Genomic DNA, 19,814 nt, shown 5'->3' on the forward strand with positions numbered 1-19,814 from the left:
CGTATTTATTAGTATTGTTGTTTTAAGCCAAGCTGGTAGTAGTACATAATAAAATCTGAAAGGGATTATCAAAGACGGGCTCTAGTGCATGACTAATTTATAGTATCCCTTATAAAACCCTAAAACCACAACTACTACTTTTGTTAGTAAACAATACTGGTAGTAGTAGCCATTGCTCAGTTTTGGTCGTCTCCAAGATGAATATAACAGACAGTTACAGCTTATGATTTTAGATAACTTTCGACACCTATATCTAGATAACGTTTCATCTTTATTTACAAAAATGAAGCTGTTTATTGGTCATTGAAAGTTGCATATGAAACAGGTCACATCCATAAATATATACTACTACAACTACTAATAATAATCGAGCCTGAAATTCGAACCCACGCGGACAGAGGTGAGATGGCAACGATCGAGATCCTGAGACAACTCGGGCACTCAGAGCCTCAAAAATAAGAATACATTCGATCCAGCTTAGATGATAAACATTTGATTCCGTGAGCTAGGAGACCCGAAAATGACCCTAGTCACCATGCCAGGTTGCCCTTTACTGAATGCGGGATACTATCATACTAGTAGATGGTACGTATCTGTCGACGCGTTATTATCCACTGAAAAAAGACGATCCAGAATTAACGTGAAACATCTCAGCTATGTCCCATTGTATGGAGGAGAATTACCGCCATAATTCTATGCTTGTATTTTCTATTTTTCCTTGATGCATTATTGTAAATGACTTCTTGCAAGTGCTACTTTCATAATTCTATCCATGTATATTGTATTCTTCACTGATGCAAATTGTATGTGGCAGTTTGCAAATGTTACTTTCCTTCTGCATTATTGTAAATGACTGCTTGCAAGTGCTACATTCGTAATTCCATCCATGTATATTGTATTCTTCATTGATGCAAACTGTAAAGGGATAGTTGCAAATGCTTAGATCTACTTTCCATCTGCGTCATTGTATCTTGCTTTTTGCTAAACGCTGAATTCGTTCTCTAATTTGTCGAATGGCAAATGCTGTGTCAGTTATTACAAGTTTTATATTCTGTTTATAAACTTGCCATATTACAATTTACACCATTCTAACTCCTGATTTCATTTAAATTTGGCCTTGCAACAATCTAATTTTGTCAGTATCGTCTTTCTTGTTCAACTCGTGTCGCCATCTGTTGTCATAATGGGATACAACAGTATTAGCATGGCATTATGACAACAGGTGGCGCTCTAAATTTCCAAGTTGTTTTTACTCAATGAAAATAATGAGTGCTCCTCACGGGAAGTTAGATTGCTTTACGGCACTAATTTTGTGTGCCAGCAGCATATGAGGAACTTCATAGATCTACGTGTGGAAGAAAACAACTTGTAATTCTTTCAGTCCCGTCTTTTTTTAAGTGTAAGTTAGCGACGAAGTTTTAACCGTTCTCTAAAACCATGTGCTTTTTCGAAGCTGTAAGTGATTTATAGCACCTTAAGAAAACAAAAACGCCATCAGAACATCACGGTGGTCTTTAGTCCAACATTAGTCCTACAGGTAACACCTGACGCTGATATTTATGTTTTGGGCTAACCTAAACAAAATCAACATGTGCGATGACTTACCTGTAGGACTAGGTGGCCTTAGACCAGGTTTATCTTCAACCCCGCTGGCCAAATGAACCCAAAAATGTAAAGCTAGCGAGCCATACATGTTTATATATCCTGTAATTATATAACTTCTTTTTTATGAGCGTGGGCCACACAAAAGATTCCCGCGGGCCTGCAGTTGGACCACCATACACTACAGTACTGTATTGTCATATCATAGACTCCCCAGTTTTGACGCACTTAAGCATTGGCTTTCCCGTGTTCATAAATATACTTCTTTCATATTGATATCTCATTAATTTGGAAATAATAGTTATTTTAGAAAAGTACGGTTCAGAAATGACAAATATATTCCTTCTTTTCTTCATGAGCTTTCATAAGACCAGCCCTGGTCATAAAGATCGTGTAGTACGTCACCCATTTTGATACACCTCACAGTTGTTGTTGTGGGGTTTAATGCAACTTTTCAACACACAATAGGCTATACATGGCGGCCAGTATTAAAAGTTAATGCAAACCCCAGAAAGAACCACCAACCCACAAGTAGGTACTGGCAAGCTTTCTCACATACCAATGCTACCCGACGCAGACAGATGTGAGATGTCTGTGATCTGTAATGGAGAGTGCTTTAGACCACTGGGCCCCCCGATGCACCTCACAGAAGTCAGTCTTTTCCTGTGATACTATTGCACATATGCTCTGGAGAAAATAACATTTCAGATTAACATCAGTACACATAAAATAAAGATTGAAGCACACACCCCAGCCCTCTATTCATTGATGGATACATATAAATGTCTTTTTAATGAGCCTCTGTACAGCAGCTCACTGCCTAAATAAACAGCTTGTAAGGGGAATGAGGGGAGTCAGTAATCACCCCAAGATGAACCAAACACTCTTGAAAACACCCCAGGACACTTCAAATTATGTTTTAATGTTGAAATTATTTCATTTGAACAGATAATCGTTTAATCTTAAATGCTCCAAAATTGAAAATTAAAAATATAAGAAATGTTGAAGCCAATTACCTAGTCACCCACAGCAATGAAAGAGTTATTGTGCTTCTGATTCTAAGCATTGAGTAAAAGCATCCTGTTATGTATGGATATATAAATACCAAATGCACTGTACAGTAATTGAACACTCATTTTATTTTCTTTATCAGTATGTATCCAGGCCACACCACAAGGAGGTACACTTTCCATGGCCCATTTTTATTGATATTTGGAGGGATTTTTTTCTTTTTTTATTAGATACACACATATATATTACTTTTTGTCATTGTTTCCTTTCCTTCTTGATGTCATTTAGTATTACTGTTACATGTATATACATTTACCATTTCCCATTTAAAGTCCTGCAAAAAGCAATCAGTGCATTTTTGTCCTTTTGTCCAATAGATGCTGTCACTGTCTTGATTTGCATGCTGTTCCTTTTGCCTTAATAACAACTGAACATTTCTTGTGATGTTATGAATTTTGAATTTTGTCCGTAAAGAATTTTAGAACTAAATATAGAACTATTAGGTTCTAATTATTCAGCGTACTGCATTTTGTCACATTAAAGATTATAAAAACAAAACCTTTAAAAGAATTCTTGAAATATTAATGTAGTGACACACGATTCTGACTTACTAAGTGTGTTGCTCTTTGTCATTTAAAAGTGGTTTAATTAGAATTATCTATGATCAGAAAGAGATAGAGAATGCACCAACACTTGCATATTTCATTAAGTTATTGTGATTGTATACATGTATCCTAGGTAGATGAGTGTTTTGGGACAGTCTTATAGCGTTTTGGGATAGTTTTGCGATGTCTTGAGGTCTTTCCTTCAATAATTATCAACACGGGGGAAAAACACAATTGATCTTACTTGATAATTATATTGATCACTGTCCTTTTTCTTGGTTTGATTTTATTTAATTGCCTACATGTATCCTGGGTAGTTGAGGGTGTTTTGGGATAGTCATGGATTCTTTCATTTGGTGATTAAAAACATGGGGGGGAAAAAACTCCTGATCTTACTCGTTAACTATATAATTCAGAATTTTAGTGATCACTATCATTTTTTTTTGTTCGATTCACTATAATTGTATAACATGTACCTTGGGTAGGTGAGAGTGTTTTCGGACAGTTTAGTGGTGTTTTGGGTTAGTCTTTGTCTTGGGGTCTTTAGTCAGACTTGGAAACAAGAGGCCAAATGTTCATGAACTTATATGAAGTGTTTAGCCCAGAGTACTAAAGTATTACAGGTCTTAATATCAGCATTCAGCAAACAAGTAATTAAAGACACTTAAAGGTATTATATATGTCTATTTACTGTTCTTTGATTATTATTTAATTGCATTTAATTTCCAGTTTCAAAAAGATGATTGTGGGAAAAGGTTGTTAAACAGACACCATGTAGATTCCAGGTTGTGAAGAAGAGTTACTCTGATACCTCATTAATACAGGTAAATATCTGTGATGGCATATATGTATCCTAATGTTGGGATTCTGATATATATGTTGCTTAAAATTCACATGAAAGTTGAGGAAGTATTTTAAGAAAACCCAGCAGAGTGATAATATTGATAATATTAATGAGTATATTATTTATGTGAACATCTCTTGAATTCTTTTTTCAGATATTGATGATGCCTGTAAATATTGACCTAAACATTTAACAATATTTAAGTTTAGCATTTATAAAAAAAAAGGAAATGTGTGTTACTTATTGCACTGGTTTAAAATTAGGGCAGTATGTATTTGTTATATTTTTAAAACACACACACACACAAGCACTACAAATACTGGGCAAAACCAGCTCAATTAAATGGTCAAATATATTTTGGGAACTTTGATTTTACCCTGGGGAAAAAAGTGCTATGGTCAGCAACAAAAAAACTGGGACAGTCAGGCAACTGGAAGTACACTTTTGTTTTTTTTACCTAATAATTATGTCCAAAATGAATTGAAGACTTGACTCTAATGTTGTTGTCAGAAATTTGCTCCTTGAATTTTTTGTAGCCTGGTTTCTTTCACAGATGGTGTCACCTCCTACACTGTTACTGTTGTATTTTGCTCTGATAAGATTTTGTGACCAGAGCATTCTTCTTTTGATTTCTTCATGTAGATTTATTGATGATTTATGTATAAATTTGGTTTTGAGAATGTGCATTATTTAAATCGGTTGTCAATAATGCTTAAGAAATGGTTTTATTTTTGAACAAAAGTATACCAGTGATAAGTTTTAAATGCACATTTAATGTGCTAAGAGATAAAGTAACACAAAGTTTTAAAGTCAACACCTGTCAGTTGAAAAAGCTATCAGAACTTGCAGAAAACAACATAACATACTTTACATTTTGACTCTTATGTTTAGATTCAATCTATTGTTTCTTGACAAATATAATAATCGTGTCATCTGACTCATCACAGGATATTAAAGATGACAACTGGCTAACAGATTGTTTACAGTTATATAGATTTTAAAAAGATATAGATATTATTTGAGAACATGGGATATGACCATTATTGGAAACACTGATGTTCATAGATCCAGCTGATGATGCAGAACAAGTAACTTATGGTCATCCAGTGTATGGTGATAAACATGTGATAGGTGGTGCTTGGCAGTAAAATACTGAAAACTTGGAAACCAGTGATATCATGGGAAGGATATTAATTATTTGTTTGGTGTTTTTGTTATATGGTTCATTTGAATGTTTTATGCATGTTTATCTCATGCAGTCTTCTGTTTTGAAAAGAGAGAAGTGTGTTTGTAATCCTTTTACTTCAGTAATAGCTCCATACAGAACCTCCTATGTACCAAATAAATTTGTAAATGAAACATTTTATTACCTGATTCATATTCATTGTATTCGCTGTACAAAAGTGCTGTTGTTTTGAAGAATCTAATTTTTTGTAGGTGATAAAATAAATTTTTTGCACTTAATATTGGCAGAAACCATGAAAAGGATTATAATTTGTAATTTCTGATGTTTGACCATTACAAAAATACCAGATATATATCTGAACCCGAGTTGAAATTTGGCCAGTTAAGTTTGCCAACTCATGCGGTATTCGCCAATTTTATTTGAAATAAATCATGGAACCATCTGCTGGTCTGATTTTGTGTCAGGTGTTTTTTCATAATGTCTGATCTTTACAAAAAATCTTTCTTGCATTTCATCCTGAAAGTTGAATCTAGTGCTGTGTCTGAAGGGTTCTCCTGAAACATAATAATGTTCAGTAATTAAAATGATAATACAGTAATGTTAAAGAAACTCCAGCAATGGAGCAAGATATTAATCATTTTGCTCACATAGTATTGATTAATTCATTTATCAACTTGTGTTACACTTAATATCCTGGAGTGCATTCTTGGGATGCATTACATATTAAAAGTGACTTGGCCACACCAAACTAAGATCAATGTATCCTACTTGTCATGCTTTAGATACCTTTGTATATTCAGCCTTTTTGATCACTGCACCTTCAGTATATTGCACCTTGTTTCACCTTTAGTTTTTAAAATGTAATGAACAAGATTAACTAAACTAAACAGACTTAATTAACTTTTCAGCCCTCATTTTAAGGTACTGTCTAATATTTCATGCATTGGTGTAATATAATCACATATCAATAATTCAATCAGTTCATTACCTCTATTTCATTTGCAAGTAGACCATATTCTAAAGCTGTGATACAATTAATGTTTACAAGTAAATCAAACATTATGCAGTCTAATTAGTACAATAAATTGTTGTTGATGATTTTTGATAGGGTTTCTTGCATTCAAGTTTTCACCTAAAAGCAAATAGTTATTTTTTGGCCATTATTTTGTTTTCCTTTTTTACTAATAATATATCCAGTTTATTGTTGTTTTAGTTTTAGATGAGCAATCAGCAGCTTGCAGCGGAAGGCTGCCGATACCCTGTCTTCAGCCACCACAGTCCTATGTGCAGCAAGTACCACAGGTGGCTCAACATCAAGACATATTTCAGAGATTAACGAAAATTTACACAATATATTTGCTCCATACAGCCATCCCAGAACTGCTGGAAGGTTCCCCAATCCAAGATGGGGAAGCAGTAAAGGCAGGGCCATGGAACCCATGTCATATTGGACCCACAGCTTGTTAGCAAGCACATCTGAGGTATAAAGAAAAACCCAGCTTTCTTTTAAATCATAGATTTTTTCACTTTGAACAAACTCCTTTTGTTTATATGGAAACACAAATTCTGAATGTCCCTTAATATTTTTGGCAACAGTTCATAGCAGCTCTGTATGACACTTAACTAGGTATAATTATCCAGTGTGTGTGCGTGCACGTATGTGTGATTTGGATTTTTAACATAGTTTTAAATTATTTTCAGTCATATCACTATGATGTCTGCAGTGTGGCAGTTCATAGTGATGTCTAACACTGGGGTATCATGCTGCAGACAAGAAGCATGATGTCCCACCCAGTCACATTATCCTTACACCAGGATGACCCGTCCTAACAATATCCTCTTAATGCTGAGCACTTAGTGAAGCAGCTGTTAGTGAAAAAACAAATTAGGTTTTTGGTATGACTCATCCAGGGTTTGAACCTGTGACCTACTGCATCAGAGGCAGACATTCTAACCAGTTAGGCCACTGGAGCAGTCCCATCCAGTTTGGTTTGGTTTGGTGTTTGTCAGCACAGCAACACAGTTTTGTTATTTAATGTAAAGGCAATTGGAGTAAAGTGCCTTACCCAAGGACACACCACAGTAGCTGACTTAGGCTGGTCCATTGGAAGGATTCTAACCTAAACCCTTTCGGTCATGAGTTCTGCATGCTAACCAATGAGCCGTTGTTGATACATCCAATACCAGGAAGAATATAGCATGAGAATATCTTATTGTTATGACCTATGTTCTTTTTCCGACTCATTAAGTTTGTCTTTCACAGACCTGCCAACCCTGATGAGTCCATCTCAGAAAGGCAGTTGATTTTTTTACCACAAGTTTGACTAGTTTTTAGTAAGGTATAACAAATTATTAATAACTGCTATTGCAAAGCTGGAAAATGTCATCAGTTCGACATATCGACAATGAACATTATATTCAAATGAAAAGTTTGTAAAGTGGGCGTAGACTTTATTTACCACCAGTACAGTTGCACAAACTCTAGTTCCAAACCCTATGCAGCTCATTGGCTTTTTGCTATCTCACAACTTTACATCATTCTTGGAAATTCTTTTCATTTCACATGATGACGGCAATGATACCTCCTGCCACAAGACATACTCAAAAGATGTCCAGTGTACATAATAGAGTCCTTTTCAGCTTTTATACACAAGAATATGAATACTCCTTTTTATTCTTCTGTGTTGATTAACACTTTTCTAGAAGCATATTTTCACTTTTGTCTTCAACATGCATCACTATCTGGAAGCCATTTTTAAAAAATTCTACAATCTACAGTTTGATCATGCAGACGCTTCGCATGAACAAATAGTTGCAGTTTAAAGCATCTAGGGTGCTGCAGTAAAGTTAGTCTGGTTTCCTGACTAATTACACTAATTCTAAGATGAAATGCTGCTACCACAAAGGGAAAAAAAATACATCTTATTGGTTTATTCAGTAGGCATGGAGGGAGAGTAACTTGAATAGTCTAAATGACGGCCAATTCCTTTTTAAAAATGTACCCAGATAAAATAGTTTGCTGAAATTTCGAAGGAAACAGATTACCTTTGAAGCACCAACTGTTATGAAAACGTGCTCAGCAAATGGAAAAAAATACCAGTCTGAATTATTTGATGTTGCCACCACAATAAGAAATGGGGCATTCACATAGCTGCCAACCGTCACGCATTTGGTGTGAATTTCATGACTTTTTCAGCGATTCAGATTCACGCCACAAGCCAAAAATTCACGAATTCTCCAGTCCTCAATTATTTTAAATCTTTAATAAAGTAACCGATTTCCCGTTAAGCGCTAGTCGTGATATTCGCAGTTGCCAAAACGGTCCTGTACGGCTGGTCGCGATATTAGTAGATCTACAGCCGATTAGTACAGTTGGCCCGGTAGCAAGCATTTTAGCCTATTTTAATCTGTATGTATAAGAGTAGTTTTACAAATGCTTTTGAGAGAAAGTGGGGCCTAACCGGAATTTTGCTCCGCGCATGCGTCACCAACACTGATTTGAGTTACGGTTCAGCATCGCATGTACGATTTTGAAAACGTCTTCACCACTAAGAGAAAAGAACTCTATTACTCAAAAAGTGAAGTTTAATTTGGAATATATAAAAAATTGGCCGTGCATTCTAACATTAAACATTGATATTCATCATGCTTTTTGTACTCAGTGCGCCATCGCAGAGACGATGTGAGGAAGCACGTCGGTTGCAAAAAAAAACACGTAGAAGTTGTGAAAATTAAGAATTCGCAGATTTCAGCTCCGGCGGAAGAAATGCAGGCTACCAACGCTGAAGCATTATATGTGAGTTTCTTGTCAAACACAATCTACCTTTATCAGCTGGAGACCATGCTAAACATTTGTTATTACAAATGTTGCCGGACTCGAAAATCGATTCCACATTTTCCTGTGGAAGGACCAAAAGTGCTGCAGCTCCTGTGCATTCCTCACAGTAACAGTGCAAGCGAAAGTGTATTTTCTCTTGTGAGGAAGAATAAGACTTTAGGGCCTCTTTAGCTGTAGAAAATTTGTCAGTAATTTTAGTCACCAAGATCAACCAGCCGGCGAGAAGTCTGAACTGATTTACGATCAAGCAGTTGAGGAAGTTCAAGTCTGCCACAGTATCATGTCTTGATAAATAAATATTTCTGCATATATGTAGTGTTTTATTTTTATTTTGTGAACTTGATATAGTGTAGTATTGACGGTCGGAGTAGTCAGAGCGGATGGAGTTATTGTCATGGTATTTTTCACGCATTCACGACTTTTTATCCCTATTTTCACTAATTGTGAGCCTGGAAGGTTGGCAGCTATGCATTCATTTGGTTTTCCAAAGCTATCCTTTAGTAGTGACTTCAATAGCGCATGCACCCTTCATCAAAGAAAGCCGACTACAGTCTTTCAATATTAGCAAAGAACTTCTCTTCAAAGGAAGTCAGTACCAAGGTTAAATAAAAGTGATTGAATCTGATGGATTTTTGCATTTTCCAACATGACTGGAACACGTTAACTGTGCTGTAAAAGTTTCCTTTTTTTAGGGAAAAAGTTTATGCCAACAGTGGCTTAAAACGCAAACTAACTTTTACAGACTTGGAACGTACTTTAGAGTAAATGTGCTTCGTCATTCGTTACGTGATTGTGCTATGTTTTTCCACTGAATTCAGACCAATATGACCTGTTACAAAATTAATGAATATTTTAAAGCTGTGTGTGCATATTTTCGATGAAATCACATGTTTTGTGGATTCAGTGTATATGATGAGGTTTGCACGGTCTTGACTATTCATGCTATACATTAGACATTTATATATAAACGGGATTCATGTATATGTACCAATTCATGGTTCTCTAAATAAACTATTATATTATGTCTTCTGTTTTCACCACAGGTGTATTTCTCATTTAATATGTATCAATTGAAGATGGTAACTGTGCCGATGAAGCATGTATTTTACCGGCCACAATTTTTAAACATCCCTCCCCCCATTTTTTTTTTGGGGGGGGGGTACATTTTCTTCAGCTAACTGACTTCGTTGCATAAAACGCGGTCAGGTTTTATGGCTCCCAACTACCGTGTTATAGCAACATTACTGTAGTAGCAACATTAAGTGAAAATATAGAGAATATTTTTGGACACACCAAGATATATTGTGACTGTAAACACAAAAACGTGCATATTGCCATGCCTGTATTATTCTGTGATAGAAGCTTAATATGGTGAAACTCCTAATATTGGCATGACATTGTCAGAAGGTGGTTTCAGTGTCACATCATAAGTTTCATCTGTAATGGAATGATAGACAGGACAGATTTACTCACTATTGACATGTAGTAATTTTGTAACTAATTGGGGTTGGTGGGTACTAAACGTCAAGGATATTGCTGATCTTTACTGTTCTCATCTTTGCTGCTGATGCCACATTGGACTTTATTTTGGGTGGTAGTGAGGGTCTGGTTTTTTATGTGCTTTCACAAACGCTAGCAGATTATTTTCCATCTTTTCTTCAGGACAATGTTCCCAGCAGAGATGAACAAAAGCGCCTTTATGATGTTGGTCTAGGAGATAAAAAGATACATTTTTAAGGACAGTGACCCCGCATATTACAGGACCAAACTTGAAGAAAGCTTTCCCAGATTAAAATCTGGAGGGGGATTTGAATTACTGAGGTCAGGCATTAGCAGCCGTGTTCTTAGAAAGGATTCGGATGCCACATGGTGGATACACCAGTGCTTATCTGGAGGATGAAAGCAACCTGGGGCAAGCTGTGTGCTATATATGACCCATTCAAAGAGACCTTGATTTATCAGCGTTGACAAATTGCCAGGACGCACAGGTTTGTTGTTTATATTTAAAAATGCATAACACTGCAGTGCATTAACATTGCTCTCAGATTTCCTTCATAAAATTTTAACTACCTCACCTGCACAACTGCGGCAGGGTAGTCACATCCAGTGGCAATAGCATTGTCAACAGTATTAAAATTTTGTCATAGTTTTTAAATTATGTTATCAATATCATTTACTGCATTCAGACGAAACTTTGGTATAATATTTCTTTCATATCCAAAGCTTGTACACTGATATGCTTAAGCAGATATGTAGTTGCATCATTATGAATAGTGTTCTGGTGTTTGAAAGATGTGTATCTTTTACATCAGTAGTTGTATTATACTGCAACTTTGTTACTGTAAATACAAATTTCATCATGTATTATCAAAACTGAAAACTATAATACTAGAAATTGCTCATATTATTAATTTCTTAAATTGGGGGGAGGATTCATTAACAGAAACATCTAAAAATCATGTGATGAAATCAGTATTGTTTAGTTAAATATGTACATGTAAGTTTGTCATGTGTATTTTGTGCATTTGCTGTGAATTCTCTTATTTCATGCTGTTATATAAGCTTTGATTGTTTCAAAAACACCATAACACATTCACTGAGTTGAGTACTCATAAAAGTGTCCATTTTTTTTAAAGCACACAAATTAATATCTGTAAAAGTGAATTTATGATAATTGTTCTTAAACTTTCTTATTTTTCATTTGCAGGTAGATACACAGAAAGAAGAATATTTGACATGTGGGCAGATGATTGTTGTTGGAAGAACATGTATCATCGTACACAATAATGCTTTATTTTACATCAAACTCAAATATGCATCTGATATTATAGTAGTTAAAACTAAATGTTGTATGAATTACACAGAATAAAGCAATATATTACTTCTATTCACATAGAGTTCAATCCTTATTATCTTTTTCCCTGACGTCAAATATCATTGCTGTATTCTTGTAGTATTATCTCAACCTCCACAACCTCTACGTTTCATTTTTTGTTTAATGAAATTGAGGGAACTGATCACTGAATACAACAACCAGAGAAAGAAATATACTAATATACACTTCAGAATGTTGCAAAGACAACGTCAAAGACAAACATTCCTTTTCAGTTGTGGAACAATTTCTCTGATGATTGTTCACTTTTTTTAATAGCCGTACTTGATGATCTACATTTTTATCTTCTTGGATCAATACTCCTCCAACCCCTACATCACTTGCATCAAGAGACTTTTTAAATAACTGATGCTGAAAGAACTGGTGCACTTTTAAGCATTGCTTTTAATTTTTCCAAACAAATTCCAGACAAATGAAACTTAAATTTCTTAACAAACTTGACCTAGGCTTGTCAATTATGGAAAAACATAGCAAAATTTCTGACAATAACCATCCATACCCAAAAATCACATAAGTTTCTTTTAATGGGCACTGGGAACTATGATGACCTTGACCATAACTTCTATATATTTAACTTAACCTTATCCCATAATATGTCCTAAAAATGTGAAATAAACCTGGCAAAACTCACTTGTACATAAATTGTCAGATTTGCTTCACAGAGTTAATAAAAAAAATTCTGAATGGTTTCCAAGTGATCTTCCCAGGCGTTGTAGATAATGACATCATTGATGTGTGCATTCTAATTATCTAGAACAGATATTAACCTTCATTAAACACTGGAATGTTGCCAGATTTTTTTTTTTTGTTCCAAAGGACAGCACTTCATACTTTGGACGCTCCAGTGGCCTAGTGGTTAGAGCGTCCGCCTTGGATGCAGGAGGTCGTGGGTTCGATCCCCGGCCGAGTCATACCAGAGACTTAAAAAATGGTACTAACAGCTGCCTCGCTTGGCGTTCAGCATTAAGAGGTTAGTGTTAGGACTGGTCGGCCTGGTGTCAGGATAATGTGACTGGGTGGGACATCATGTTACATGTCTGTGGCATGATGCCCCAGTGCTAGACATCACTTTAAACTGCCACATTGCAGACATCGTAGCGATAGGACTGAAAAATTGTTAACGCTATGTTAAAAATAAAAATCACATCACATCACTTCATACTTTGGAAAACAGGGTTCCTGCAATCTTTAAAAAATACATAATTCCGTGACTTTTCCACAATTTTACAAGACCAATTTAAAGAGTACCTTTTATGCAAACTTATCACCTCTAATACTGACCTAACATGTAAATTTAACACAAAAACATTTTACAGTTGGCTTTTGGACATACTTCATCCAATCAGATAGATCAATCTCTTTTAAATGCCATGAATACAATGATTTTGAATGTTGGTTGTGATGTTTTACCCCAACCCCTTGTATTATACATGTATTTATAAGTCTGTAAGTGGAGCCAGGTAAGCTTTGTTTTTCCAAGTGCCTAAGTTGGCTAATCCTCTTACGTAACCCAGTCTTTGTTTGAGCTCTTGAGTGGAAATCTGGCGGGAATCTTTGTACATGGGAACACGTGACGTAGACAACTTCAAAGAGCCGGAAGCCGACAATGGTAGGCTGGACAGTACATGGGGACACACAGACTGACATTTTTATGATTGACAGTTCGATCATATGACCAGAGTCCGTCGCCATCCAATCGGGATGCGTTGTAGGTGGGACTTGATTCGAGAAGCTGGAATAAGACTTGTACAAGCCTGAAATTCGTCAGTTGGTGTTTAAGAGTCGCAGTGACACACACTCCGTTAGCCATTCGTAAAAATTGGCGGAATTTAGGAAATTCATGAAATAGCTTCGATCAGGAAGCTTTCGGGGGACGAAAGAATTTCAGAGAATTTCGGGGGACGAGAGAAGTTCAGAGAATTTCGGGTGACGGTGAGAGATACCGAGTGAATTTCGGGTGACCTCAAGGGATATCGTCAAGGGTTCCGGATACTAGAAGAGGAACCGGAAGTCAAGATAACGGCAAGGAACAAGGATAATAGAAGAGGAAGCGGAAGTGGAGATCACGAAAGGAGAGAAAGACAAGGGAACGAAGAGATTTAGATGAGTAGCACTCAAGAAGGGAAAAATCTCCTCACACTGTGAACTCAAATGATGATCAAAGGGATCATTGGGTGAAAGAGAGACATTGATTACTTTAAATTCTTTTAAATTTCATTTATTAAATTGTTATTGTTTAAATTTCATCTTTGTATTTCTTTTAATTTAACTGTCGGCATTGCTGACTGGGGGCTCGTAGCCATAAATATATTTAGTCAATAAATAATATAGTGTCCAGAATTAACCTTCTGAATAAGGACCAGGGGAACTTCTCATAATTCGTTAAAGTCTATAAGAAGAACCCCACCCCTAGACAACCACTACACCCCCACAGTGGGCGCTTCGTCCGGGATATGAATTAGACATATATATTATTTTGGGACTTAAAGTTATTGGTAGAAGTATTAGTGAACAGTGTGAGATATTTTCCATTCTTTGTATCTGAAATTTTGTGATTTTCTCATCTTGTATTTTATTGTCATATGTGCAGGCTTTGTAGATCTTCCATTCATAGCAGTACGTGTGAAGCAGATATCGAACAAATATCTTACCTGAACGAAACTAGTTGTTGTCGACAGGTAAGTATTTAAACTGGTATTACAAATATCTGTATACTGTTTGAATTTTGAGACAAGGTATCACTTTACATTAGTATAATGGCTACCGAACGACAAATGATAAAGGAATACCGCGCCATGGGGTCGGAAGATCTTGGATACGAGGGAGATCGCCTGGCAACCTTTATAGAAGAAAGGATCAAGGAATGGAAGGCCGAAAAAGCAGCGGAAAGAGAAGCCCAGAGAGAACTAGCCAAGATAGCAGCGGACCAAGAGTTAGCCAAGATCGCAGCGGATCAAGCCAAGATAGCCGCGGACCGAGAAGCAGCGGACCGAGACGCCCAGAAAGAGCTGGAGCTAGCCAGACTCGCTCACACTCTGGAGATGGAAAAGGTCAGAGTTGAAGCTAGGACCAACGGACGGGACGACGCCAGTACAAGCTCTGGAACAACCGGCCGACCTTTCATCGACCACCGGATAGTCCAGATCAACATGTCACGCTTCAATGATAGGGAGGAGGCTATTGACGATTTTCTCGTCCAGTTTGAGAAACTCGCACGCGCTCATCAGGTCCCTGAACAGCACTGGGCCATTAATGTCTCAGCCTTTTTGCAAGGTGCAGCTCGGGAAGTCTACCACGGCTTAACTGCAGAAGAGGCTGATGACTACACTGCCCTCAAGAAGGCGCTTCTCTGCCATTATCGGCTGACCGCCGAGACTTACCGGAAACTTTTCCGGGACTCGGTGAAAAAGGTAACAGAGACCCACTCTCAATTCCACAACCGTGTTCGAGGTTTATTTGAGAAGTGGATGAAAATGGCCGAAGTCGAACGCACGTACGAAGGGCTACGCGAGGTAATACTCAAGGAACATGTCCTGGGTACTTACCGTCGCGAGTTGACAGTTTTCTTAGCAGAAAGAGAACACCGGACGCTCGAAGAGATCGCTAACATGGCGGAGCGATACGAGCAGGCGCACTCGAAGAGTGGAGGTTCCGGGGTTGCTGACCGACCCCGACCCTCTGAGTCGCGTCGTATGGGGGAGGTTGAGCCGGCTGTCCGTAACCGTCAGGGCGACGGGAAGGTCGGAGGGGCACCTACAGGTAGGGCTGCCGCCTATCGACCTGGACAGGCCTCACCCACGAAACCAGGACTTGCAAGTCGGCGAGGGCCGCCGACATGTTTTAATTGCAAGCGCCTGGGGCATTTTGCCAGGGACTGTCCCAAGGGCAGGCAGACCCAGGTGAATGTCGTAGCTAAGAAGGAATGTGTGCCGGAAGCGAGTCGCAACCCAGCCAACCTTGCGGCCGCAACTGTCAATGGTGAAGGCGCCACCATCTTGTATGACACTGGGTGCAGCGTCCCCGCGCTTGTCGACAAGAAATATGTCAAGCCGGAGGACTATACAGGGGAGGTAATAGAAGTTCAGTACGCGAACTGCGCGCGTGACTCATTACCAGTAGCTGTCATTGACCTCGATTCACCATACGTGAAGGGGAAAATTGAAGCTGCTTGCTTGGAGGGGCTATCACATGACGTCATATTGGGTTGCCGTTATGTGTTACCCCAGCCGAACCCCGAAACCTGCACACCTATGCCAGTGAGTGCTGTTGAAACCAGGGCCATGAGTCGACAGCCGAAACAAAAGCCAATCCAAGTTACATCGACACCGGTTAGTAATGTTATTCCAGCGGAGTTAAGGAAGCTGCAACAGGAGGACGCAACTCTGGCGCAGTTGCACAAACACGCAGAAGCGGGAACAGAAAGGGAAACTCCGAACGGCGCGGTGAAGTTTGTCTACAAGAAGGGAATCTTGTATCGCCACGCCAGGAAACACAACGAACACTTCAAGCAAGTCGTCGTGCCAAAGGAAAAGCGTTGCGAAGTACTGAAACTTGCACACGAGAGTCTCATGGGTGGACACATGGGAATTGCTAAGACGCGTGACCGTCTTGTAAAAGAGTTTTACTGGCCAGGGGTCCAGGGAGACGTAAAACGGTTCTGTCTCTCCTGTGACAAATGCCAGAGAATGGCACCGAAAACGGATCAGCGACCCATCCCTTTGGGGAGTACGCCCCTTATCGATGAACCATTTAGACGTGTTGCCATGGATTTAATCGGACCGATAAAACCCGCGTCTGCGCACGGAAATCGATATATTTTAACGGTTGTCGATTATGCTACACGCTATCCGGAGGCCGTTGCGTTGCGTAACATTGACACGGAAACCGTCGCGGAAGCTCTGTTTGCGATCTGGTCAAGAGTCGGAGTGCCCGACGAGATCTTGACCGATCAAGGAACACAATTTATGAGTCGTGTGATGGCGGAGGTGAATCGTCTCATGTCGATTAAACACCTCACGACTACACCGTATCACCCCCAATGTAACGGATTGGTCGAACGGTTTAATGGGACCTTGAAAAACACGCTCAAGAAATTGTGCGAAGGCCGCCCCAAGGATTGGGACCGGTATATTCCGGCCATGCTTTTTGCATACCGGGAAGTACCGCAAGCGAGTTTGGGGTTCTCTCCCTTTGAACTCGTGTACGGGAGAACCGTACGCGGCCCAATCGCCGTACTGAGACAGCTGTGGACAGACGACCACGCTGTAGAGGAAGTACGCACTACCTACCAGTACGTCGCGGACTTGCGCAACAAACTGGAAGAGGTTTGTTCTCTCGCGCAAGAAAATCTCAAACGAGCTAGGGCGCAACAGGCGAAAAATTACAATAAGCGCGCAAAACCACGTCAGTTTGAGGTAGGGGACAAAGTGTTGTTGTTGTTGCCCCAGGAACACAACAAGTTGCAAGTTTCCTGGAGGGGTCCATACGTCGTCACCAAGAAGGTCGGAGGTCAAACCTACCGGATACAGCTACCGACGAAAGAGAAATTGTACCATGCCAATTTGCTCAAGAGGTACCGGGAAAGGGAGACCGCCAGCGATTTTGTTGTCGCAGCGATAGTCACCGAGGATATCGAAGGCGATACGGAAGGTGCTAACACTGTCCCGAGCTGTCCATTAACGAGGGCCGAGACTCCGTCGGACGTGGAGTGTGACCCCATGTTAACTGAAGGGCAGCGGAACGAGATAGAGACCTTGCTGGCCGGATATTCCGACGTGCTAACAGAAAAACCCGGGAGGACGACGCTTGTCGAGTTCGGGTTAAAGATGGTGGACGACCGACCAGTTCAGCGTAAACCCTACCCCTTGCCCCACGCGAAACGACAAGTTGTAAGGGAAGAAATCGAGCAGATGATTGCTCTGGGAGTAATCGAACCTGCCGACTCTCCGTACAGCTCACCAGTAGTCTTAGTGCAGAAGAAGGACGGCACCCATCGGTTCTGCGTCGACTACCGGAAGCTGAATCAGGTGACAGAATTTCAAGTTGAAATGCTACCTGACCCCGAACATATCTTCGCTTCGGTCTCGAAAGCGAAATATTTTTCCAAACTGGATTTGTCCAAGGGGTATTGGCAAATTCCGGTAAGGAAAGAAGACCGACCGAAGCTTGCTTTTGCTACTCCCGACGGGACATACCAATGGTTGGTGATGCCGTTCGGGGTACAAAACGCGCCCAGCGTCTTTACCAGAATGATGCGGAAGTTGTTGGAGCCCTTGCGCGATAGGGGTGTCCACAACTTCATGGATGACCTCTTGTTAGCTACAGAGACATGGGGTGAACACCTCGCTCTGTTAGCTGACGTTTTGGAGCGGCTACGTCAGGAGGGCTTGACAGCCCGCCCTTCCAAATGTCACCTTGGTTTCAGGACATTAGACTATTTAGGACATACCCTGAGCCAAGGCACGCTGTCTCCAGAGAAGTCGAAGGTGGAGCAGTTGAGAAACGCCGCACGCCCCACCACGAAAACGGAAGTGAGGTCATTCCTGGGACTGGCCGGATATTACCGGAGGTATGTCGCTAATTTCAGCGCGATTGCGGGCCCGTTGTCTGACCTAACCAAGAAACGGACCCCGAGTAAGTTCGTTTGGACAGATGCGTGTGAGCACGCATTCCAAACGCTAAAGGATAGACTTACATCCGACGCAGTTGTTCGTCTACCGGACTTGGATAAAGAATTCGTTCTGCGCACCGATGCATGCGACACGGGACTGGGAGCAGTACTGCTCCAGGAGCATGACAAGACGCTTTTTCCTGTCGCATACGGCAGCCGGAAGTTGTCTGCTGCCGAGAAGAATTACTCAGTATCGGAGAGGGAATGTCTCGGAATCGTGTTCGGCATATCACGGTTCGAGCGATACCTATATGGACGTAAGTTCATATTGGAGACCGACCACCAACCACTCGCCTATCTGGCGCAGGCAAAGTTGTCCAATGGTCGATTGATGCGATGGTCGCTGTTTTTACAGCAGTACCAGATGCAGATCAGATACGTGAAAGGATCTGAAAACGTAGGCGCAGATTTCATGAGTAGAAGCGCCGAAATGATATAGATCATTTGTTATATTTTCGTGTTCATACTCAGTTTAGCATTTAGTTCATTTTGCTGATTTTGTTCTTTATATCGTGTAACACTTTTGCTTTTTTAGTTTGAGTGAATAAAATCCTGATTTTATTCTCAAGCGTGGGGGGATGTGATGTTTTACCCCAACCCCTTGTATTATACATGTATTTATAAGTCTGTAAGTGGAGCCAGGTAAGCTTTGTTTTTCCAAGTGCCTAAGTTGGCTAATCCTCTTACGTAACCCAGTCTTTGTTTGAGCTCTTGAGTGGAAATCTGGCGGGAATCTTTGTACATGGGAACACGTGACGTAGACAACTTCAAAGAGCCGGAAGCCGACAATGGTAGGCTGGACAGTACATGGGGACACACAGACTGACATTTTTATGATTGACAGTTCGATCAAATGACCAGAGTCCGTCGCCATCCAATCGGGATGCGTTGTAGGTGGGACTTGATTCGAGAAGCTGGAATAAGACTTGTACAAGCCTGAAATTCGTCAGTTGGTGTTTAAGAGTCGCAGTGACACACACTCCGTTAGCCATTCGTAAAAATTGGCGGAATTTAGGAAATTCATGAAATAGCTTCGATCAGGAAGCTTTCGGGGGACGAAAGAATTTCAGAGAATTTCGGGGGACGAGAGAAGTTCAGAGAATTTCGGGTGACGGTGAGAGATACCGAGTGAATTTCGGGTGACCTCAAGGGATATCGTCAAGGG

At 39.8% G+C, this 19,814-nt stretch overlaps 1 protein-coding gene and 1 long non-coding RNA gene across 3 annotated transcripts in view; one reads left to right on the plus strand and one right to left on the minus strand.

Moving 5' to 3' along the window:
* Positions 1 to 19,814, minus strand: part of LOC149775901 (sodium/calcium exchanger regulatory protein 1-like) — a 74,723-nt gene that overhangs the window by 44,922 nt on the left and 9,987 nt on the right. Inside the window, exon 1 of one of the 2 annotated variants that reach the window (XM_089943779.1) lies at positions 1,606 to 1,885. The exons of the other annotated variant lie outside the window; for it this stretch is intronic. Coding sequence (XP_089799905.1) covers positions 1,606 to 1,693 — 88 coding nt within the window. The 5' untranslated portion in view covers positions 1,694 to 1,885. Of the gene's footprint in view, positions 1 to 1,605; positions 1,886 to 19,814 lie in introns of those variants that run through there. 2 annotated transcript variants of the gene reach the window in all.
* Positions 1,266 to 11,973, plus strand: LOC149775902 (uncharacterized). Its single transcript, XR_016416536.1, has 5 exons — positions 1,266 to 1,399; positions 3,948 to 4,042; positions 6,462 to 6,729; positions 10,749 to 11,074; positions 11,794 to 11,973. It is a non-coding gene; the product is annotated as an uncharacterized LOC149775902 (long non-coding RNA).

This window comes from Sinohyriopsis cumingii, chromosome 19, assembly GCF_028554795.1.
Source record: "Sinohyriopsis cumingii isolate HCF-2022 chromosome 19, ASM2855479v2, whole genome shotgun sequence".
Lineage (NCBI taxonomy): Eukaryota > Metazoa > Mollusca > Bivalvia > Unionida > Unionidae > Sinohyriopsis > Sinohyriopsis cumingii.